At 40.5% G+C, this 24,542-nt stretch overlaps 1 protein-coding gene and 1 long non-coding RNA gene across 16 annotated transcripts in view; one reads left to right on the forward strand and one right to left on the reverse strand.

The window, feature by feature from the left end:
- The window catches only part of pleca (plectin a), a 65,862-nt gene that overhangs the window by 28,375 nt on the left and 12,945 nt on the right, over positions 1–24,542 (forward strand). For 5 of the 15 annotated variants that reach the window (XM_089023402.1, XM_089023405.1, XM_089023413.1 and 2 more), the window contains 27 exons: positions 5,392–5,453; positions 6,644–6,658; positions 6,919–7,008; positions 7,451–7,528; positions 7,613–7,705; positions 11,386–11,552; positions 12,833–12,948; positions 13,019–13,125; positions 13,807–13,926; positions 14,011–14,106; positions 15,101–15,228; positions 15,682–15,775; positions 16,794–16,948; positions 17,260–17,611; positions 17,687–17,764; positions 18,628–18,789; positions 18,959–19,063; positions 19,159–19,254; positions 20,256–20,381; positions 20,474–20,626; positions 21,568–21,722; positions 21,789–21,915; positions 22,551–22,734; positions 22,880–22,900; positions 23,838–23,995; positions 24,058–24,236; positions 24,300–24,438. In XM_089023402.1, the coding sequence (XP_088879528.1) occupies positions 5,392–5,453; positions 6,644–6,658; positions 6,919–7,008; positions 7,451–7,528; positions 7,613–7,705; positions 11,386–11,552; positions 12,833–12,948; positions 13,019–13,125; positions 13,807–13,926; positions 14,011–14,106; positions 15,101–15,228; positions 15,682–15,775; positions 16,794–16,948; positions 17,260–17,611; positions 17,687–17,764; positions 18,628–18,789; positions 18,959–19,063; positions 19,159–19,254; positions 20,256–20,381; positions 20,474–20,626; positions 21,568–21,722; positions 21,789–21,915; positions 22,551–22,734; positions 22,880–22,900; positions 23,838–23,995; positions 24,058–24,236; positions 24,300–24,438 (3,356 nt within the window). Of the gene's footprint in view, positions 1–655; positions 831–4,949; positions 5,074–5,391; positions 5,454–6,643; positions 6,659–6,918; positions 7,009–7,450; positions 7,529–7,612; positions 7,706–11,385; positions 11,553–12,832; positions 12,949–13,018; positions 13,126–13,806; positions 13,927–14,010; positions 14,107–15,100; positions 15,229–15,681; positions 15,776–16,793; positions 16,949–17,259; positions 17,612–17,686; positions 17,765–18,627; positions 18,790–18,958; positions 19,064–19,158; positions 19,255–20,255; positions 20,382–20,473; positions 20,627–21,567; positions 21,723–21,788; positions 21,916–22,550; positions 22,735–22,879; positions 22,901–23,837; positions 23,996–24,057; positions 24,237–24,299; positions 24,439–24,542 lie in introns of those variants that run through there. The other 10 variants (XM_089023403.1, XM_089023406.1, XM_089023416.1 and 7 more) reach the window with 6 other exon arrangements.
- LOC148883139 (uncharacterized) overlaps positions 1–24,542 on the reverse strand; it is a 253,706-nt gene that overhangs the window by 22,100 nt on the left and 207,064 nt on the right. The window lies entirely within an intron of this gene.

Raw genomic sequence — 24,542 nt, forward strand, 5'->3', positions numbered from 1 at the left:
CTATCTTAGCACTTTTTTTCCATCTTCAGCTGTTGTTAAAACGCTATATAACCCAATATTTATTTATTGAATTGCCACCTTCATTTCAAGGTCATATAACTCCAGACCCATATCATTTAGGATTTTTTTTCTGATGAAAGAAGATAGTCTCATGTTTCTTGCATTGAATGTTTATGTCGACCTAAAACTCAATATTCTGTGGGTCCTGTAATTTGAGTTAAAATGACAAAAAAAACCCTGGCACTGGAGTGGACACATTTTTTTGCACATCGACTGGCAGTGAATGAGTTAAGAAAAGAGTTGGACTTGTATTACAAGTTATTTACGAAGTATGTCCCCCATACTTTATCGTGCGTGTGCTTCTGTGCCTTCAGTGCGTGTGTTAAATTGGAGCTTTGGGGTGGGTTATGCAAGTGTTGGGCGGTGCAGATGTCACACACGTTAAAGCAAAGCGGTGGGGGGGGGGGGGGGGGGGGGGGGGGGGGGCTAGGACGCGTGCACGCGGCCTGTGCGTAAAAGCTTTTTTTTTATTTTTATGCCCGACCAATGAACGCACAAGCAGGAGTGGCTTTGGATTTAGTGCAATCCGAGACGACATATCAACTCCTCCATGGAGCTCGACTAGAAGACAAAAGTTGGTTGGAAAAGAATCCACGCAGGTTTTTTTTTTTTTTTTTCCGGTAGAACGATGGCCAGCAGCAGCGTTAAATCTCGCGTGGAAGACGGCGGCGCGGCGCATTGCGTCTTCGCTTATCGAAAGACGAATTTTATCCACGAGATGAGGCGCGAGGAAGCGAACTCGCACCTCTCCAGCCGCATGTGTTGCCTAGGTACGTTTGCGCGTGCCGCGCGCCGACCCCCGCCGGCCATATTAAGGAAAAAGGCGGAGTTAAAATCGATTCACGCATGCGCACTGTGCATTGTTGTCATTTGGTTTTTTTTGCGATGAATTCGTCCGCGAATAAACTGCTAAATGACTTTTATTACGATACTCCATTGTGTTTATTTTTATTTAAGATACATTTTTAGGCTTGGCTGACACCAGATGTACAATGATTCTTTTTAATTGTCGTTTTTTTTTTCTATTGTGAGATTGTGATGTCATTGTGTTGACGTCATAAACGTCTCTTCGGTATTGAACGTCACAAAGAGTTTTGTAAAAGTAAACTGTTTGTAGCTACAAAGTGGTGTACTTCCGTGGGAACGTGGGTGGGAGTGGGGTACAGTATGTGTTTTGGGTACAGAATGTTTCCGCGGCGTTGTCATGACGACCACCCAAAGTAAAAATCCCCCGTTCCTCCCCTTTTTCCAACCTCCCGTGTTATTAATTGCAGCCCTTTGCCACTAGAGGGTGACAAAAACAACGTCGAAAAGCGTGTTCACCCAACGAGTTAATGTCTCAGGTGTCACGTTTACAAGGGAAGATACATTCCACAGTGTTGAACAGTAATAGAGCTACTATTACCGCGTCAGTTGAATGTCAACATGGCACCAGCCCATAATGCCGCGGGCCTTGTCGGTACCTGCCACGGGATTTGCGTTCTTGTTTCTGTGATGGGTACGCATGATTTCACATGCACAGCTGTTTTTTTGACATGATAGAATTGAAATCAGCAAGATCCCTCTAATCGCTGAAAAGGAAGTTCGTAAGAGTGGGCTTGTGGAAGGGCAGCCGCGCCCTCGTCTAGAATGCAAAAACGTGGCAATCTGCGAAACAGACACGGAAGATGAAAAAGACATATTTGATTAATTTTATTTGAATTTGCAAAAAGGGTCACTTGAAGTGGGCACAGTCATCTTTTTGTCTGCTTATAGGTTAGTTTTTGACCTTGATCTTTCTGATTCATTTTAGAGTCTTTTGCGGTATGTGTTTAAAGTGAACCTTTATAGAAGGTCCTGATTGTTCTTTCTTAAAGGACAACCGACGCATCCGGACAAGTTGTGTCCATAATTTGTAAAATAACTTGAAATGACTTCTACTGAGCGCATTTTACAAAGATTCCACCACATATAGCTATATTTTACCTTTTAAGACTCGCGCTGAATATTCAGGAAGTCTTGTTTGAGAGATGGTGATGATTCCTGACGTGACGTCACGTCAGGAACGCCCCTGACCGAGAAAGTGACACACAATGCATTTTGTTTTGGTACTTTGTTTGGTCTGAAAACATCATGTTGATGTGTTGATGGCGAAATTAGAAGGAAAACATATAAATAATGCCATGGTGAATCGTTGTGTGTTGCACCAAGACTACTATTTGATACTAGTTGACACAAATTTCCAGCAGAAAAATCAGCCCATTTCCAATGCAGCTTGGGCGCCATTTTCTGCATTTTCTGGGACGCTACATTACAGTCCTGACGCCTCAAAATAATCCGAAGGACTCGTTTAATCGATTGCAAACATTTATGCTTTCCTCTTCAGAACTATTTGAATCATATTCATAAGTGGATGAGTAACAAGAAAGCATCTTCTCCGAATCTGTACTCTCTGAAGCCATTGTTTTGTGTCTGGAGTATCCTGGTGTGATGTCACGAACAAGGGGGCGGGACCTTCTGAAACTCCGAGGTCATTTTGAAGCAGTTTTGGGACACTTTAACTCATTTTTATTGGTGTTTTGCATTTGACTAAAAATATCAGCTTGCGTGTTTTGGCTATTTTAGAGGCTATAAAACGTTTTTCTGATGTCAGTTAGGAAACAAAAAAATGGTGTCGGTTGTCCTTTAAGGGGTCCTACAAGTTGGTCTTAAGAGGGCTTAAATCAAGGGCGGTATTTAGAGAAGTGACCTAGGAAGTTGTTGAAAATGACGTGAATCTATTAGGACTGTCGTCAGTGCGGATATTTATCTTTTGTTCTGGTATTTGGATTGGATTGGATTTGCCTTTATTAGTCTCGCAGTGGAGAAATTTACATTTCACAGCAGCAAAGTTATGAAATTAGGTGGGTCTTTCTTTTTCCTCGGCCTTCATGGAGGTTTGGGGGGGGGAGGGTCAATTGAAGGAGCGAAGCATCCCAAGCCGTCTTCTCTTGTCCTGACAAGCCTCCTCCCTGAGGAAAAATCCTTGGAATCTTTTCCGACAATCTCTCTTGCAAGAATTTATGGGACGGAGATGAGTCACTACTATTTCGTTTTTGTTTGTTTTATTAAGTGCTCCCAATCGACTTCGATCATTGACATGTTTTTTAATGGCTGAAGTTGAAACTCAATAGTAGTATTTATTTTGAGCACCTTAAAAACAGAAGCTTTTGTAAAAAAAGACTGGTAATAATCCAACAGAAACAGGGAAAAGCTATTGTCCCAAGTGCAGATGCATTAACTGGAATACTTAAGTCCTTTCTGATTGAAATAGATCTTTTAATAATTTGATATATATAATTATGGTGTGTGTGTGTGTGTGATGACAAATGACCATGTTCCTTGACAAACGGCCATCATGTGGTCTCAGCAGCAGCCCAAAGCGGTCTTATCCCAAACCCCACCGATATTTGGTTCTGTTCACTGTCTCCACTGTAGACAAAGAGTTGATTATCTTTCATTATTTCCCCCATGTGACCCGTTCATTTACTTTATGTTGTGGTGTCACGAGGTAAAAACAGAATATTTTAAGGGCGAAACTCCCTGTTAGCTACAAGTTAGCTAGCTACAGCGGCTAACTAATGTGATGCACACATCTGCGATTCCAAAACCCACCTATTTAAAATTGCATTTTCTGTGTAGCTCTCTTTCTTGTTTCTATTTATAATTGTATTTTATTTATTGTATTCTATTTGTGATTGTATTGGATTTATTATAGTACCTATGCTTGTTTGTGACTGTAAAGTGTCCTTGAGAGCTTTGAAAGGCGCTTAAAGGACAACCGACATCACTTTTTTGTTTCCTAACTGACATCAGAAAAACGTTTGATAGCATCTAAAATACCCAAAACACGCAGTATGTTATTTTTAGTCAAATGCTAAACACCAATAAAAATGACTTAGTGTCCAAAATATGCCAAAAAAAATGAACCCGGAAGTGGCCAGTTTCAGAAGGTCCCGCCCCCTTGATCGTGGTGTCACGCCAAGACGTCTTGCCTTGCTGGAGAATCAAAACAATGGCTTCAGATTCGGAGAATCTTTCTTGTTACTCATCCTGTTATGAATAGGATTCAAATAGTTCTGAAGAGGAAAGCATACATGTTTGCAATCGATTAAAGAATTTATTCCGTGCCATTTTGAGGTATCTGGGGGCGGGAAATGTAGCACCAAAAAGAGGCAAAAAATGGCGACAAAGCTCCGTGTAAGGAATTAATCAGCCCGTTTCTACTCGCTGATTAATTCCTTACACGGAGCTTTGTCGCCCTCTTCTGCCTCTTTTTGGTGCAACACAAAGTTTTCAGACCAAACAAAGTACAGCAAAATGCATTGACGTGATGGAAGGACTGCTACAATGTGTCCGTTTTTTGGTCAGGGGCGTTCCTTCAGTGACGTAGTGAGGTCTCGTCACCAACTCAAAAACAAGACTTCCGGAATATTCAACGCAAGTCTTAAAAGGTAAAATATAGCTATATGCGGTGGAATCTTGTTAAAATACGGTCAGTAGAAGTCATTTGAAGCCATTTTACAAATTATGGACACAACTTGTCCGAAGACGTCGGTTGTCCTTTAAAGTCAGCATGTGACAAACACTTGTAACGTCATGAGTGGTCTGCAAGTCGAGGGGGTTTCGTTGTAGTATTAGGGTGTGGTCGCACCTTTATTACGCTGGTCCTTCTTCGCCTTCCCATCTCATCTCGAGTTCCCTTTTGAGTGACAGTCGCCCTCAGGCACGCTTCAGAAAGCGTGGCGACGACGCAAGAGGTGGTGGGGGTGGGAAGAAGTCGACGAGGGACGGAGCAAAACTGACTCTTGACGCGGCAGGCAGTCGCTTTTCAAAAGTAGTTTAAAGGTAGTCGCCGTTCTCCGACCCGCGTATTTGTCTTTGCAATGGAAGCCAGAATGAGACAGTACTCGTCGGACAGTTTGGGCAGCGATGGAGTGTTCATCGAGGACTCGCTTTACCAGGGAATGCTGAAGCCCATGCACTATAGGAAAGGTAGCCTGGGGGGGTTTCAACTTGTATTTCTGGTGAGGTTGTGGAAGCAGAATGAAGTCTTGTGTTGTGTCGCATGTTGAGGATGATTATGATGGTGGTGATGGGCTTCGAACAGGCCACTCCCCTTGAAATGTGCTGACCTTTTGAGAGGGGATGAAAAACCTCAAGAGGGACTCTTAAAGTCATACTGAAAGAGCACTGTGATGTTTTTATTTTATTCTTATTTTATTTATTTCTTCATTTATTTATTGATTGATTTCCCGTTACAGTCATACCAAATATTTTTCACAAATTTGATTTCTTTTCCCTCCTTTTCAGATGAGCGTGACCGAGTTCAGAAGAAGACCTTCACCAAATGGGTCAACAAGCATCTGGTGAAGGTACGAAATATTGGGGATGCCTCGATAGCAAAGGGCTGATTTGTGATGCATCTCTTATCTAGAGGAGATTCAGAAACAACACGTGACGCCGACGTTTTATTCTCTTTCGTGGCCATTATGAGTCTATATCAATGATTTCACTGTAAAAGAAAGTCTTGTGATATACAAGCCACAGGACCAACAACAACGGGCCACAGGGATGTTTTCATGTAGCAAAAGAAACTTAAAAGGACAACCGACACTATTTTTTTGTTTTCTAACTGACATCAGAAAAAACGTTTTAGAGCATCTAAAATACCCAAAACACGCAGTATGGTATTTTTAGTCAAATGCAAAACACCAATAAAAATGAGTTAAAGTGTCCCAAAACTACTTCAAAATGACCTCGGGGATGTCAAGTTTCAGAAGGTCCCGCCCACTTGTTCGTGACATCACGCCAGGACGTCTTTGCCTTGCTTTAGAATCAAAACAATTGCTTAAGATTTGGAGAAGATGCTTTCGTGTTAGTCATCCAGTTATGAATATGATTCAAATAGTTCTGAAGAGGAAAGCATACATGTTTGCAATCGATTAAAGAAGTCCTCCCGTATCAATTCGACTCCAATGTAGCGTCCCAGAAAATGCACAAGATGGCGCCCAAGCTCCATTGGAAATGGGCTGATTTGTCTGCTGGGAATTTGTGTCAACTAGTATCAAATAGTAGTCTTGGTGCAACACACAACAATTCACCATTGCGTTATTTATGCGTTTTCCTTCTAATTTCGCGATCAACATGATATTTTCAGACCAAAAAAAGTACCCAAAATGCATTGTGTGACGCTTTCTCGGTCAGGGGCGTTCCTGACGTGACGTCACAATCAGAATCGTCATCAACTCGAAAACAAGACTTCCTGAATATTCAGCGCGAGTATCAAAACGTAAAATAACGCTATATGTCGTGGAATCCTTGTAAAATACGCTCAGTAGAAGTCATTTGAAGCCATTTTACAAATTATGGACAAAACTAGTCCAGCGGCGTCGGTTGTCCTTTAACAATACAGATATGAACTGCGTTCAAGTAGCTGATCCAAAAAAATGTAATAAATCTGTCGGTCAGATTCTGTATTCTTTTCATAGTCTTTTACTCTGATTCCCCCCCCACCTTCTTATCATTCTGTTTTTCCACCCCATCCACCATATTGTTTCATCAGCACTGGAAGTCTGAGGTAGGTTCTTTTTGATTGGCCCTGAAATATTTGCTTTAGGCGAAATGAATGGAGTGCCGTGCAGTGCAGTGTCAAAAGCGTCTGTCTGTTTAACTCCCCCATTGAAAATCCGTTTCTCATGTTGTGGCCCATATGGACAATATTGTCTATTGTGAGCCCCAAAAATGTCCTTTAACTGCGTGGCAGATGTGCTAACCACCCATCCACCGTGCCGCCATTATATTTATAATAAAAGTATTTTTGCCTTTTCTTTTCTTTAGGCCCAGCGGCACGTCAGCGACCTGTACGAGGACCTGCGCGATGGCCACAACCTCATTTCCCTGCTGGAGGTTCTCTCCGGAGAGACCCTGGTGAGTGACCTTTGCCCCCTTCAACCCACATTGAAGCGCTTTACGTCTATCCGTCCCCTTCCGCTTCGTCGTTCGCTTCTTGTGCTGTTGTTGTTGGACTGTTATGTGGCATGTGTTGAATCTTCTGTCAGACTAATTTTTATTCTTGGCCACCATCTTGTCAACTCATTTTTTGGGGGGTGATGGGGGGGGGGGGGGGGTTTACTACCTTACCCCCCACTACTACCCTTTCCATTCTCACTCTTTTTGACCGATGCATGATCGTAAACTCCAGCCATCCACATCCGACGTCTTGACTCACTGAATCGCGTGTGACAGGTCGCACGTGGAGCTGACGGACGACAGGTCACATGTGACCTGTCGTCAGCACCTTCATCCAAGTCTTACAAAATGGCATTTTTTTTTCCTCCTCCAAATATTTGTATTCTCTTATTTCTTTCAGCCTCGGGAGAAGGGCCGTATGCGCTTCCACAAACTCCAGAATGTTCAGATCGCGCTGGACTTCCTCAAGCGCAGACAGGTTGGTCAAGAATTCTCCTCCGAGTACCACGCATACTTTCAGTTGTCTCCATAACGAAACTAATATAGTATCGAACTATTTCAGGTTAAATTGGTCAACATCAGGAATGATGACATCGCCGACGGAAACCCCAAACTCACCCTCGGGCTCATTTGGACCATCATTCTGCACTTCCAGGTATTTGTTGGACTGAATTCAAACTGTGCTTGTTAATGTGCCGCTCGCATGTCCGTGCAGGCTCTTGCATTGGTTTTAAAGCACAACCGACACCATTTTTTTGTTTCCTAACTGACATCAGAAAAACGTTTTATAGCATCTAAAATAGCCAAAACACGCAGGCTGATATTTTTAGTCAGATGCAAAACACCAAGAAAAATTAGTTCAAGTGTCCCAAAACTACTTCAAAATGAAACCGGAAATGGCCAGTTTCAGAAGGTCCCGCCCCCTTGTTCATGACGTCACGCAAGGTTGTCTTGCCTTGCTTTAGAATCAAAACAATGGCTTCAGATTCGGGGACGATGCTTTCTTGTTACTCGTCCAGTTATGAATATGATTCAAATAGTTCTGAAGAGGAAAGCATAAATGTTTGCAATCGATTAAAGAAGTCCTTCGGATTATTTTGAGGCGTCTGGACTCCAATGTAGCGTCCCAGAAAATGCAGAAAATGGCGCCCAATCTCCGTTGGAAATGGGCTGATTTGTCTGCTGGGAATTTGTGTCAACTAGTATCAAATAGTAGTCTTGATGCAACACACAACGATTCACCATCGCGTTATTTATGTGTTTTCCTTCTAATTTCGCCATCAACATGAAGTTTTCTGACCAAACAAAGTACCCAAAATGCATTGTGTGTCGCTTTCTCGGTCAGGGGCGTTCCTGACGTGACGTCACGTACGGCCTCGTCACCAACTCAAAAACAAGACTTCCTGAATATTCAGCACAAGTCTTAAAACGTAAAATATAGCTATATGCCGTGGAATCTTTGTCAAATACGCTCAGTAGAAGTGATTTTACCAATTATGGACACAACTTTTCCGCAGGCGTCGGTTGTCCTTTATGGTTACCATCTTATCCAGTTTGGAACATTTTTTAGGGGGATGTTAGCAATTAGAAAAAGACAAACGTGACAACAATGAGCCTTTCACGAAGTAGCTTGGAAAGTTTGAGTCCACTAGCATTGGGAGTACATGAAGCGTTTATCTATTTTTTTTTTTTTTTTTTTGGTTAAAGCTATAATGAGCGTAATGATCACATTGGGAAGTAAGTTTCATTTTTTTCTGAGTGACTCAGTGCTTCCCTGAGGGATGCCAGGGCGCAAAGATGTGGGCGGGATCTCCTCCAACTGCGGTGGGAAAGAACACACCGAATTCCCGGCTGGCATTTCTTATTCAGCTTCCATACTTTCAAGGCCAAAAACAAACAAATTCTCACGTATACTCTTTTGGAGAAAAGGAACTAGGGTGGGTGGAGGTCCTCTTTCCATTCAGGATCTGAATCATTCAGGATCTGAATCATTATTCTCGGCTTGCCTCATCTTCTTCCACAAAAACGTTTGTGAAAGTTGCCCGTGAGTCATTGAAACACTCAGTCCAACTGTCAATATAGCCGCCGCTCGTTTTAGCGCTGAGTTAACATTACAAAAATTAACCCGTGATAGTTTAAATTGGAAAGGAAAATTTTCGATTAAAAAAAATGGCTACTCTATTTTCAGGCTGTAAACCTCACATTAACATTTCCACCACATTTCTCTCTTGTTTAAAAACACTCAAAGCTGAAACATTCGCAAGAAAAATAAGTATAAATTATTTTTTTATCGTATCTATTTAGGTATCTAGCTATCTAGCAAGCTATATAGCTACATTAGCCGTCTATCTGTCGAGCTATCTGTCTAGCTATCTGTCTGTCTGTCCATCTATCTGTCTACCTACCTAGTTAGCTACTTAGCTGTATAGCTGTTTAGCTATCTGTCTAGCTGTCTGTCTATCTATTTATCTGTATACATCGAGCTGTCTATCTGTGTATCTATCTGTCTTTCTATCTGTCTATCTTCCGTTTGCTTCCGGGTCGAGTGTACACTGGGACGTTTTGGCTGCCGCTGCTCACCCGCCATTATTTTTAGCTTCTCCTTCGCTTTTTATTATTTATTATTTTATTCATGGATTTATTGTTCTGTGTATTGTTGTTTTCATTGTTAAGTGTCCACCATGAGTGTCTAGCTATCTGTCTAGCTTTCTGTCTCTGTCTAGCTGTCTGTCTATCTACCTATCTAGCTTTTATATTATTAATATTATTGGTTATTAGTCACAGGAGATGTGGCGTGAAAGAGTGGATTCAAATTCCAGCCAGTCAGGCTGCACAATATAATGCAGGCTTTGCACGCTCTTACATAAAGAAATAAAATTGCACTGTAAAAAAAATACAGGAAGTCAAATAAGACAATGCGAATTGTCCGCAATTTGATAAAAACAAACAAAAAACAGCAATGTTGTAAATGACCACTGTACACTGATGTTTTAAAAAAAAAAAGTATGGTCAAACCTGTATTTAAAAAAAAAGCAGATTTCCTTCCATTGTACCCGCCGTTTATGCTGCACATAAACTCCACCCTTGTGGCACATAAAGTTGGGCAAAAACAAACACACACACAAAAGACCTTGTAGCGTTTCACCTCAACATTTTTATTTTTCCGCCGGTGTGATTTATTGAATTAAATAAAAATTGCCCTTGAAGGCATTGAAGGCGGGAATAAAAGCATTCCAACATTCCATTGCAGCTGTCCTGGTTGATTTTAATGAGAGTTTATTTAAAACTTGTTTTGTGACTCATTTCTTGCACGTTTTGGAAACTACCGTGTTCGTCGACAAGTCTGGAAACACTGAGTTTCTTTTGCGCTTTGACTGACTCATCGAACGCTATCATCTATCTATCTATCTATCTATCTATCTATCTATCTATCTATCTATCTATCTATCTATCTATCTATCTATCTATCTATCTATCTATCTATCTATCTATCTATCTATCTATCTATCTATCTATCTATCTATCTATCTATCTATCTATCTATCTATCTATCTAGCTAGCTACTTAATTAGCTATCTAGCTATCTATCTCGCTATCTAGCTATCTATCTAGCTATCTAGCTATCTATCTAGCTATCCGTCTAGCTATCCATCTAGCTATCTATCTAGCTATCTCTCTTGCTAGCTATCCATCTATCTATCTATCTATCTATCTATCTATCTATCTATCTATCTATCTATCTATCTATCTATCTATCTATCTATCTATCTATCTATCTATCTATCTATCTATCTATCTATCTATCTATCTATCTATCTATCTATCTATCTATCTAGCTAGCTAGCTACTTAATTAGCTATCTAGCTATCTATCTCGCTATCTAGCTATCTATCTAGCTATCTAGCTATCTATCTAGCTATCCGTCTAGCTATCCATCTAGCTATCTATCTAGCTATCTCTCTTGCTAGCTATCCATCTATCTATCTATCTATCTATCTATCTATCTATCTATCTATCTATCTATCTATCTATCTATCTATCTATCTATCTATCTATCTATCTATCTATCTATCTATCTATCTATCTAACTGGCTATCTATTAGCTATATGGCTAGCTAAGGACTTTCAAATCACTTTATTAGCAGTGTCTGAAAATCATGACAAAAAGTTAGCGGATACCACGGCAGACAACTCTGAGAAGTTGCCTGCCCTATTTTTATATATTTTTTTTTCATGAATAAGTTGTCATCCACCTGGGCCGAGACGTTTTGAATGTTGTACGCCCAACGTAAAAGTTGACGTTTATTTCCAACACTGTTATTACCATCCTTTCAGATCTCCGACATTCAGGTGAATGGCCAGTCGGACGACATGACGGCCAAGGAGCGTTTGCTTCTCTGGTCTCAGCGGATGGTGGAGGGCTATCAGGGTCTGCGTTGCGACAATTTCACCAGCAACTGGAGAGACGGGAAGCTCTTCAACGCCATCATACACAAACACAGGTGAGAATTTTAGTGGAACTGACTCCTTCCGGTCAGTTTCGGTTTGTAACTTTGTTACTTTGGGGTTGAATGAACGCTGGCCCGTGTGGCTGCCACTGCTCACGCACAGAAAAACTGATCCTGTGACTGTAAAGTGACCTTGAGAGTTTTGAAAGGTGCTTAGAAATTAAATGGAATATTATTATTACTATCTATCTATCTATCTAGCTATCTAACTGGCTATCTATATCTATTAGCTATCTAACTGGCTATCTATTAGCTATATGGCTAGCTAACTGACTAATTGAGTTAGGAAACATAGTAGCCATATAGCTAGCTATTGGCTATTAGCTATCTATTAGCTATATCCTGTGACTGTCAAGTGTCCTTGAAAGTTTTGAAAGGCGCTTATAAATGAAATGTATTATTATTATTATTATTATTATTATCTGTATAAATATAGATCTGTGTCTATGCAGCGTCCACGTCATTGGCCCCTCAGGCCATGAGGACTACTTAGGACTAGAACATGAACTAAAAAGAGAACATGAACTAAAAAGGGCAAAAACTAATAAGGATGCAGCAAAAATTTAAATTAGCATAACTTTTATTCCTTGTTTTTTTTTTACATTCTGCACAACTCATTGATCTAATTGCAACATCTATTTGTTACATATTTTGTTGCATTTTTATGGTTTAGCAAACATTTTTGTCACAATTTTGGGGGTGCTTGGAACGGATTAGGCCATTTACATGGAAACTGCGTCCTGGTTTACCAAATTTTCTGTGAAATAAATTGTATTTAATATCGTATGTAGAGGCACCATTGTATATGATATTACAAATAACTGTCAACTGCGCTCACTCTGCTCCAGTCACGCTACGTCGGCGTGGTTCTGGTTCTGAATTGGACTTTTTTTTTAACTACCTGAAGCAGGAGCAGATTCTGCACATGTCCACAAAGCTTATTTTTCCAAGTTGTACTTGTGGCTGCATGCTAGTCGACATCACCGCTTATCACTTTGAATTTGGGAATGTGAAGCTTTTATGGTATTCGTGCTCGTGTCCCGGCGCGTACCTTGCTGGCTTGCAGCTCAAGCACAGTCCTGCAATTTGAGTGAAAATGACAAAAACCCTGGCACTGGAGTGGACACATTGTTGCACATTTCTGGCAGTGAATGAGTTAAGCTAGCTGTGATGATTTGTTCATTCTACTTGAACAAAATTTGAAGCCATGCTGTGAATCTGATTACTTTTCACCCCCCCAAAAAATAAACAAATGCCTCTTGCCACCTTTGCAGGCCCAACCTGATCGACATAAGCAAAGTGGGTCGCCAGACCAACCAGCAGAACCTGGAGCAGGCCTTCAGCGTAGCCGAGCGCGAACTGGGCGTCACCAGACTGCTGGACCCAGAAGGTGAGGAACGCCGTGGCATCGTCAGCCTATCAAACGTCAAATCCGAAAAACTAAACGTGCTCTCTCCCAGATGTGGACGTGTCGCATCCTGATGAGAAATCCATCATCACGTACGTGTCGTCGCTATACGACGCCATGCCGAGAGTGCCCGACGTTCAGGACGGCGTCAAGGCTAACGTGAGTACGCAATGTTGTCATCATTTATATGTTATATCATGTATATTTTGTGTAGTTTTAAAGCTTAGAAAATTAAAAAGTAAAAAATTATGTTTTATGGGGACCAGGGAACGGATTATTCTCATTTTAATGGTTTCCTATGGGAAATTAATTTTTGGGATACACACTTTTCGCCTTACACACTCTGTCTTGGAACCAATTAAGTTTGTAAGCCAAGGTATCACTATTATTATTATTATTATTATTATTATTATTATTATTATTATTATTATTATTATTATTAATTTAATTACTGGCATTCAGTGAATTAGCTATCTAGCTGGCTATTTTTTTAGTTATATAGCTATCTAAGTGGCTAGCTATCAAGCTAGCTATCTGTTGGCTATCTATTAGCTATCTACTAGCTAGATAGCTTTCTATCTGTGTATTTAATAGTGACATTCAGTCAGTAATATTTGCTAACTCACTATGTAGCTAGCTAGCTATTAGCTATATAACTATCTAGGTGGATAGCTATCTAGCTTGTAGAAATTTGTGTTTTATGGGGACCAGGGAACGGATTATTCTCATTTTAATGGTTTCCTATGGGAAATTAATTTTTGGGATACACACTTTTCGCCTTACACACTCTGTCTGGGAACCAATGAAGTTCGTAAGCCAAGGTATCACTGTACCTCGTAGGAACTGGAGCTGCGCTGGCAAGAGTACTACGACTTGGTCACCATGCTGTTGCAGTGGATCCGACACCACGTCCTGGTCTTTGAGGAACGCAAGTTCCCAACCAGCTACGAGGAGATCGAGGTTGTTGCACCCCCACGTTCACCTCCAGAACCTCTTTTTCATCACATCTTACATGACGGATGATTTGTTTTTTTTCTGCTGTAGGTTCTCTGGCGTCAATTCCTCAAGTTCAAGGAGACGGAGCTCCCTGCCAAGGAGGCTGACAAGAACAGGTCCAAACACATCTTCAAGTCTTTTGAGGTGAGTTTCCTCTGTGTAAGAATGTTTCTTCAGTTAATCACCGAGAAAATTGTGAATTGATCCGAAAAAGATTGGAAAGCTGCAGTGTAGCATCATTGGCATTGTGTCGCAACTACTCTTGTAAAAGTACACTAGCCTAATGCTAACACACACATTCGAAAAACGCAGCGGAGAGCCATGGATTTCATCGCTAGGCCTTCAGTAGTGCTATGTCTGAATCAATCCAGACTGAAAAAAAGTGTGGTGTGATTTGTTAAAAGCTACCGTTAGCCAGGAAATAAGTGACCGACCTTACTTAATGCTAATAATAATAATACATTTCATTTATTAGCGCTTTTCAAAGCTCTCGAGGTCACTTTACAAACACAGGATACGTTTTTTTTTTGTGGGTGAGCAGCAGCAGCCACACGCGCCAGCGTTCACTCAACCCGGAAGTAACTCAAATAGATAGAAAACTAGCTGGCTAGCCAATAAATAGCTAATATGTAGCTAATAGATAGCCAGGCAGATAGCCAGCTAGGTAGCTAGCTAATAGATAGCAAATAGCTATCTAGCCAGCTAGATAGCCATATAGCTAATAGCTAGTCAGCTAGATAGCTGAAAGGAAGCTAAAAGACAATTTGGAGTTATTTAATAAGAATTCATGGACAAAATATAATCCACATTAGTCCGTAATTCAGATATTTTTAGGCCAGCAGAGAAGGCTTTGCAGGCTTTGATGGTCCGCTACTGGAAAAATGATGATTTCATGGAACTAGCGTTGCTGTTGTGGTAATGTTATGGGATATTTGAACACAAGGAACACCAAATACAACAACATTGACAGGCATATATTCCTTATCCTCTGCACAGAATATTACATTTCATTGCATCCACAGGAATGGTTTGTTTCTCTGTTCTACTGCAAGGTTGCGCAATCTCTATTGGATTGAGTTTTTATCCCTCTTTCTTATTCTCTTTATTTATAATTCTCTGTATATAATTGACATTTCAGGGCGCAGTGCAGACGGGCCACGTCAAGGTGCCGCCGGGTTACCACCCACTGGACGTGGAAAAGGAGTGGGGTCGCCTGCACGTTGCCATTCTGGAGCGAGAGCGTCTGCTAAGGACCGAGTTTGAGAGGCGAGTCGCCCGCCTTGTCAAATGCATCAAATAATACATGCATTAACATTCATATATGTATGTAAAAAAAAAGTCATGAGATGCATAGCACAGCGCGACCACGGAGGGTATGACTCATTTCCACTTTGGCAAGAAAATGAAGAGGAACCACATGATTGCTGCAGGCCGAGCAATAATAATCCAAGTAAAACGCGGTCAGTTGCACAAAAAGCGTCACAAGTTGTGCAGGCAGTCTGCTCACTCGTTTTACTTCTTCTATCATCTCGCTCACGTTACATCAAAACCTACATCGAAACGGCGTCCATCATGGCTTTTATGCACCAGGGATATGATTTCAAGTTTTTATTCCGACGTAGGACAGAGTGAGCGCCACTTTGTTTTGTCTCATCTTTCTTCTTGTCTGACCTTTGGGTGGTTGACCTTTTTTTCTTTTTTTTTTCCTCCGCATGGCAGGCTGGAACGTCTTCAGAGAATCGTCGGCAAAGTGCAGATGGAGTCGGGCATGTGCGAGGAACAACTCAACCAGGTGGAGGCGCTGTTGCAAACGGTAAAATACGAGGAACATTTTGTACCATCGGACATCCAATAATTAAATGTGAGAAATTGCTGCCAACTGTAAGTAGATTAAAGTACAATACAATACAATAAATATTGGTTTATATAGTGCTTTAACAACAAAGGAAGCTACAACAAAGCTCTTAATATGGACAACTAACATATAAAGTAAATCTTAAAGTAAAACTCAATTAGATAAATAAAAAGTGACACAGAATTTCTAAATAGAATTTTACTAAATTTAGTTGTATTTCATAAAACACATAATAAATATTAATTTAATGTCATAACATACAATCTAAATCAGGTGTAATTAAATCAAATAATGTACTAAATAAATATACATTGTACTAAATTGAGTGTTCAAAAATAAAATAAAATATCGAATTAAATTCTAATAACCCAAAAAAAGTCGATGGAAAGGCGCTTAAAATGTAATGTATTATTATTATTAAATTCAGTGTTCAAAAATAAAATAAAATATTGAATTAAATTCTAATAACCCCAAAAAGTATATGGAAAAATCTATGGATAAAAAGTATCATAAAATATCATTCCAATTAAATCAAATAATCTACAAAATCAATATACATTTTACTAAATTCTGTTTTCTAAAATAAAATATTGAATTAAATTCTAATAACCCAAAAAAAGTATATGGAAAACAGTATCATAAAATATCATTCCAATTAAATAAAATAATGTATGAAATCAATGTACATTGTACTAAATTGAGTGTTCAAAAATAAAATGAAATATTGTATTACATTCTAATAACCCCAAAAAGTCTATGGAAAAAAGTATCATAAAATATCATTCCAATTAAATAAAATGTACAAAATAAATATATGTACATTGTACGAAATTGAGCGTTATAAAATAAAATATTGAATTAAATTCTAATAACCCGAAAAAGTCTATGGAAAAATCTATGGAAAAAAAGTATCATAAAATTATATTCCAACTTGCAAAAGTATCTCGTACGACCCGTGACTTTTGTCATGTTGCAGGATGTGCGGCTGCTCAACTCGGGGAAACCCGCCCAGCACACACCCGAGGTCGAGGCCGACCTGGAAAAAGCTGAGGGCATGATTCGCTTCCTTTTCAACGACGTGCAAACGCTTAAAGATGGCCGCCACCTTCAGGCCGAACAGATGTATCGCAGGTATTTACAAAAAATACATACAATAATTAATCCCTTGCTATTTAGCGGTTCGACCGAAAAGTTCGTAAACTAAGGGGTTCGTAAACCGAGGTATCACTGTACATGTAGGGTTTGCTACATCGTTTTTCATCTATGGATGGTCCCGGTCTTCATTAACTGCGATAAATGAGGGATTACTGTATATTGGTCATTTGAAGCTGACAATGTCAACAAAAATGTGATTAATTGATACTGTTAATCTATATGAATTAATTTAAAGCGTAATATAGCTAATTATTTACAATCTGATTTTTTTTTTTTTTTTTTTCTAGAGTGTATCGCCTGCACGAGCGACTGGTGAACCTGCGCAGCGAGTACAACCTGCGCCTCAAATCGGGCGTGACCCTGGCGCAGGTGCCTCCGGTCCAGGTGCCCCTGACGCAGGTCCACACGTCTCAGGTCCTCCAGCAGTCGTCCGCGAGGATGCGTCCCGAGCTGGATGAGGTCACGCTGCGCTACGTCCAGGATCTGTTGGGCTGGGTCGAGGAGAACCAACAACGCGTGGACCAGGGCGAGTGGGGTACTGACCTGCCCGCCGTGGAGTCGCACTTGGGGAGCCATCGCGGCCTTCACCTCTCCGTGGAGGAGTTCCGATCCAAGGTGGAACGGGCTAAGGCTGACGAGGTGCGATTCTTCTTCCTGTTGATTGTTTTGTGCTCGCATGTGCGCAGCGTTTTAATGTCAAACTCTCGGCTACAGAGTCAGATCTCACCTGTGAGTAAGGCGGCCTACAGAGACTACTTGACCCAATTGGACCAACAATATGGGAAGCTCCTGGTGAGTCAGAACCACGACCTACAGTACATTACACTCATATGAATCTGCAGAGAAAAAATGTATACAGACACTCCTCAACTTACGAACGAGATACGTTCCAAACGCTTGTTCGTAAAGTGAATTTGGTCATAAGTTGCTTCAGTGCTATATTTTGTATAAAATGTATGTGTCAGAGGTGTTTGATCGGACACTGTGGATAAAGACTCGAATCCAGAAAGATTGTCTTTACTGCCGGCAGGAGACGCAGCCATTCATGACAGACGCCTGAATTCTGCAGCCCTGTGCCAAGCTATTTATTGAGAGTATATGCAAATTTAAGTGATACATTCGTCAAACATAGTTTTCTTGATTAGAATACCACGCCCATGGGCGTTCTGAGCGCGAACAGCTGTAAGCAATAAAACATTGTCTCTTCCATGAACTGATAAATGTGTAACCTGGCTAATGAGCTCTTCCTGTGAAGGAGTTTTAAGTCGTAAATTGCTTCAGTGATAAAGGAGTATCCGAAGTCCTAAATTTAAGGTTGTCTGTGCTTCAATTGTGTATTCGAGTCACACATGTTGACTAAGCATACATATAACGGCATGAAACTTTTCGATATGATAACATCTTACTGTCTCGTCTCTATCAGTATGTTTACGGCTTGTATAAGTCACCTGTATTGGTTTATCCTGAAAAATAAACATTTAATAAAATATATGCTCTATAAAGATAGATACATGTACAACCGGAGACAATACTACATATGTTACTCCAAAAATGTTCGTATTTCCCGTTGTTCATAACTCGAATGTTCGTAAGCGTCTGTATCCAGATATTGCTCCAACATTGTTCCAACCACATTTTTCACCTTCTCCGCTCAGACCTCGTCCAAGTCTCGCCTGCGTAACCTGGAGCAGCTGCACGCCTTTGTGACGGCCGCCACCAAGGAGCTGATGTGGCTCAACGAGAAGGAAGAGGAAGAGGTCAACTTTGACTGGAGTGAGCGCAACACCAACGTGGCGGCCAAGAAGGACAACTACTCGGTAATAGTGGCAGTTTTTTTTTTTAATCAACTTAAACAGATGTTTCTTTTAATCAATCACTTTTTTTTTTTAATTTATCTTTTTTTTTCTATGACATTTCAATCAGGTTATGTTGAGCTGTTTCTATTCATGCTACATCTATTAAAGGCTTTCTGATTCTGATTTCCAGGGTTTGATGCGGGAGCTGGAGCTACGAGAGAAGAAAATGAGCAACGTCCAAGTGACAGGAGACAAATTGCTGAGAGACGGACATCCCGGCAGGAAGACCATTGAAGTAAGTATCTTGACCCAAACTGCTATTCCCCTGAAATAAATGCCACGGTGATATTTACATGTGGCTGTCGTGGAACCCACTTTCACTCCTCGCAGGCCTTCACGGCCGCCCTGCAGACTCAGTGGAGTTGGATCCTCCAGCTATGCTGCTGCATCGAAAGCCACCTGAAGGAAAACACCGCCTACTTCCAGGTGGGTTGAATCCATTCGGTCACTCGTTTTCTATCTTAGGAGTTGGAACCACAATAGGGCAAAGTGTTTACTGTTTAAAAGTGTTTTTTTTAATGTACATGTTTTAATTTGTATCTTGTATTTAATGTTTTTATTTGTTTGTTTATATTTTCTTTATCTAATTGTGTTTTTATTTATTTATTTATTTATGTATTTACATGTTGTATTTTTAATTTTTGTATTATTTTTTTATTTGTTTATTTTGTTTATATATATTTATTTTTTATTTGTGTATTTTGTATTTATTTATGTATTCATTTATTCATATATGTATGTATTTATTTGTTTATATTTTATTTATCTATTCGTGTTTTTATGTATTTATTTGTTTGCTTATGCATTTACATGTTCTATTTTAAATGTTATTATTTTGTTTATTTGTTTATTTTGTTTATATTTAATTTGTGTGTTTATTTATTTATTTATTTATTTATTTATTTATTTATTTATTTATGTATCCATCTATCTGTTTATTTGTTTTATTTATTTATTTATTTGTTTGTTTGTTTGTTTATGTATTCACATGTTTTTTTTTTCAATTTCTTATTTTTGTTTGTTTTGTGTTGAAATTTAGTTTATTATTGATTTATTTATGTATTTTTTTTTTTTTATTTATTTCTCTATTTATCGAGTTATCTACTTATTTGTTTATTTGTGTACTTCTATTTCTTTATTTATTTATATATCCATGTATTTATTTGTATATGTATTTATTTTTTGTTAATGTATGTTGTATTTATAGTTTTTTTTTACTATTTTATCCATTTGTGTATTTATTTGTGTATTTCTTTATGTATCCATCGATCAATTTATTTATGTATTTGTCTGTCTGTCTATTTATTTATCTCATTATCCATCTATTTATTTATATTTTAATTTCCACGGTTACGATGCTCTCCTTTTTAAAGTCTCAAATGTTGGATGAGCCGATTTTCCTGAACCCCGCCTTTCTCTCTTTGCAGTTCTTTGCAGACGTCAAAGAGGCTGAGGACAAACTGAAGAAAATGCAGGACACCATGAAGAGGAAATACACGTGCGACCGCTCCGTCACAGTCACTAGACTGGAGGACCTCCTGCAGGATGCTGCTGTGCGTTATTATTAAAAAAAAAAAAAACAAAACAAACAACGTTATTTCCCCAAATTGGAATTGTCTTCAATTTTTATGTTGTTGGCATCCAGGATGAAAAAGAACAACTGGCCGAGTTCCAAACTCACCTGGAAGGTCTGAAGCGGCGATCCAAGAACGTGGTCCAGCTGAAGCCGCGCAACCCGGCCACCGCCATCAAAAGCAAACTACCCATCCAGGCTGTTTGCGACTTCAAGCAAATGGAGGTAATCGATCTTGAGTGTTTGTTGTATTTCGTCGTGATCCGTCAATGATGGAGAATAAGAAGTTATCCTATTTAAAAGTTTCATGCTGTTATATGCTTCGTCAACATGTGTGACTCGAATACACAATTGAAGCACAGACGACCTGGGGTCAATCTGAGGTCAACAGACACAGCAAAGTTAAACTGTCATCTTCATCTAGGACACAGGTGTCAAAGTCAAGGCCCGCGGGCCAAATCCGGCCCGCCACATCATTTTTTTTCGGCCCGCGAAAGCCAATCAAACTTGTTAAATTCCATGATGATTGCTAAAATCTGAGCCAAAATTTCATATTTTTGGATGTCAACCACAATAAAAAAAAGTAAAATTATTCTTGACTTCAGATTTGAAAACCAGTTATTCATTAATTTGCTGTGTGCTCTATATGTAATATTTGAAGGGATTTAAACATTCTAATGGGTTCCCCAAATTCAGAACGGCCCTCGAGAGGAAACCATAACTACAATGCGGCTTGGACAGAATTTAGGACTTGGGAAACTCCTTTATCACCGAAGCACTTTACGACTTGAAACTCCTTCACAGGAAGAGCTCATTAGCCAGGTTACACATTTATCAGTTCATGGAAAAGATAAAGTTTTATTGCTTACATCTGTTTGTGCTTAGAAGTCAAGAGGTGTGTTATTCTAATCAAGAAAACAATGTTTTACTAACGTATCACTTAAATTTGCATATACTCTCAAGAAATAGCTTAGCAGAGGGCTGCAGAATTCAGGCGTCTGTCATGAATGGCTGTGTCTTCTGCTGGCAGTAAAGACAATCTTTCTAGGTCCGAGCCTTCGTCCACAGTGTCCGATCGAACATCTCTGACAGTCACACAATGTCAGAATATATCCCAGGATGTCGTATTTCCCAAGCTAGCATCTCCAAATGTTGACTTCTTCTAGATCACGGTTCACCGCGGCGATGAGTGCGCCCTTCTCAACAACTCCCAACCGTACAAGTGGCGAGTGCTCAACCGCCAAGGCAGCGAGGCAACGGTGCCATCCATCTGCTTCCTGGTGCCGCCCACCAACAAGGACGCAGTTAACAGCGTCACCGGGTGAGCACGCCCGGGTAACTTTTCAACCTCCGTTGACCTCTGACCTGTGGCGTCTCTTGTTCTCAGGCTGGATGGGAACCTGCAGAAACTGCAGACAATGTGGCAGAGCTTATTTGTCGACCTGAAGAGCCTCCTTTCTTGGCAATACCTTATGCGAGACATTCATATCATCAAAACTTGGAACATCTCCATGGTAACGCCAACCTTTCACTCATAGAAGGTCCATATGATGAGTCTGTGTAAGCTCTCAGTCGTACAAGAGTGGTTCATCGATGAAAAGGTTTCCTCAGCCGTCATCTGTACAAATTTGAAGGTGTCGGACGTTTCGCTCCTCATCCGAAAAGCTTCGTCAGAAAACTAAAGTCTTACTGGTAGTTTCGGCCCTATATATGATGATATATCTAGGGCCGAAACTAACAGTAAGACTTTAGTTTCGGCCCTATATATATCATATATATATATATATATATATATATACACAGTAAAGTCTTGTTATATCGATATCGGATATATCGATAGTCCTGGTTATATCGATACTATTTCTATGCACGCACGGAGGAAACCTTTACATGCATTGTTTTTTTTGTTTGTTCGATATTTCGATAGTCCCGTTTATATTTTATCGATATTTATTTCGGACTACCCTTGAATATCGATATAACGAGACTTTACTGTATATAGGGCCAGAGCTACCAGCAAAATTTTAGCTCACTGACGAAACTTTTTGGATGAGGAGCGAAACGTCCGCCACCTTCAAAGAAGTACAGATGACGGCTGAAGAAGCGTTTTCATCGATCCACATGATGAAGTTCACGTTCGGTTTCTCAGTTCAAGAGCCTAACGGTGGAGGAGTACCGACTGGCCCTGAGGAACCTGGAGCAGCACTACCAGGACTTTCTGAGGGACAGCCAGGATTCGCAGGCTTTCGGGGCCGAGGACCGCATGCAGGTGGAGTCCCGCTACAATAAGGCCAACCAGCACTACAACACGCTAGTCAGCACGGCGGAGCAAGGTGATTTTGTGTCTTCTCATTTCCTGACCTCGTAGCTGCTTTTTTTTTTCAATTCATTCCGGATTATTTTAAGACCATAAACTCATCAATCAAATCACATTGTTCACGATTGATGAATAAATTGACTGTTGGCTTCAAATTACAGGCTACGTACCGCCAAAGACAGGTAAGGTGCCTGACGATATCTTGAGTGTCACCCTGTGTGTGCCGGTGTGTGTTGCAGGGATGCATCTGGGCCGCGGTCTTGCGGCATTTACACATTTTGACAGTCACTGGCGCAGTTTTCTAACTCCACTGCGGCGCACGTCGATTAGGATTAGCGCATATTGCTACATGATCTGCGCCACATATGATATACAGTAAAGTCTCGTTATATCGATATCGGATATATCGATAGTCCCGGTTATATCGATACTATTTCTATGCACGCACGGAGAAAATTACATGCAAACAGGGTTGGATATATCGATAGTCCCGGTTATATCGATATTTTTTCGGACTCCCTTGAATATCGATATAACGAGACTTTACTGTACTTCTGTTAAAATAGCCAAAAAAACAAATTTAATTAACACATCAAAAAACTGTTTGTTTTCCTTCAGAGGTTTTAACTTTTGTCGTGCTATGCCAGAAAACTGCAGATAGAGATAATGGAATATCAATTTACCCATGGTGCATTTTAAATTTCCCAGATGCATCCCTGTGTTGTGTCCCAGTAACATCCTGGTTAGTTGTTGTCTGACCCAGTATGCGTTCCTGTGCAAGGGGCAGTTTGTGCCAGGATGCCCCAATGTGCACGATTAGCGTGTTGTAATCGCCGTAGCAGGAATTTGTCATGCTTCCAATTTCACTCCTTCACCTCAACAATCATCTCCATCATTGATTTTTTTTTTCTTCTACTAACTTCCACCCTTTGTGGCTTTGAATGGCAACGGACCTCAATGCGGAGGCCCGTCTAATCACGCACAAAGTCAACGGATGACGCGAATCCCTCACATGATTGAACTTGAATGAAGGGCATGTTTTAATTCCGTTCAGAGCATCAAAGTGAATTTAACGGATGGATGGTAAGAACCTCTGCTCGGTTTTCTCCTCCCTTCCAGGAGAGCAAGATGAGTCAGTGTGTAGGATTTACCTGAACAAGCTCAAGGACCTCCGTTTGAGGCTGGAGGGCTGCGAGAACCGAACGGTGACGCGACTTCACCAGCTGGCTGACAAAGACCCTCTCAAAGCCTGCGCCCAGAAGACCACCGAACAGATGGTAAAAATCATGTTTGATGTTCTCGCCATGACTCTTTGGATAATTGTCATTCCCGTTGGCAGAAAGTCCAAACGGAGCTGGAAGGCCTCCAGAAAGAACTGAACACAATCACAGAGAAAGCAGAGGAAGTTCTCGCCTCGCCTCAGCAGTCCAGTTCGGGCCCCTTGTTGCGATCCGAACTGGATGGCACCCAGAAGAAGATGGACCACATCTTCGCCCTCTCGTCCATCTATTTGAACAAGTAAGGGCTCCTTCGGTTTACATTGCAGGCACATCGTCCTGATGCTAACGTTCTTTTCCTTAGGCTGAAGGCAATTGACGTGGTCATCAGGAACACCAATGACGCAGAAGAGACTCTGAAGAGCTACGAGACTCGTCTGCTGGACATCCACAGAGTCCCGACTGAGGAGAAAGTGGCGGAGAAGCAGCAGAGCCAGATAAAGGTACAGACGCTCCCCGGCTTACGAACATTCGAGTTACAAACAACGGTACATACGAACATTTTTGCCGGTACAGTATGTCGAAAAATGTTTGGAAAGAGACGCTG

Source organism: Hippocampus bargibanti, linkage group LG20 (assembly GCF_051943395.1).
Source record: "Hippocampus bargibanti isolate YZ-2025 linkage group LG20, ASM5194339v1, whole genome shotgun sequence".
Classification (NCBI taxonomy): Eukaryota; Metazoa; Chordata; class Actinopteri; order Syngnathiformes; family Syngnathidae; genus Hippocampus; species Hippocampus bargibanti.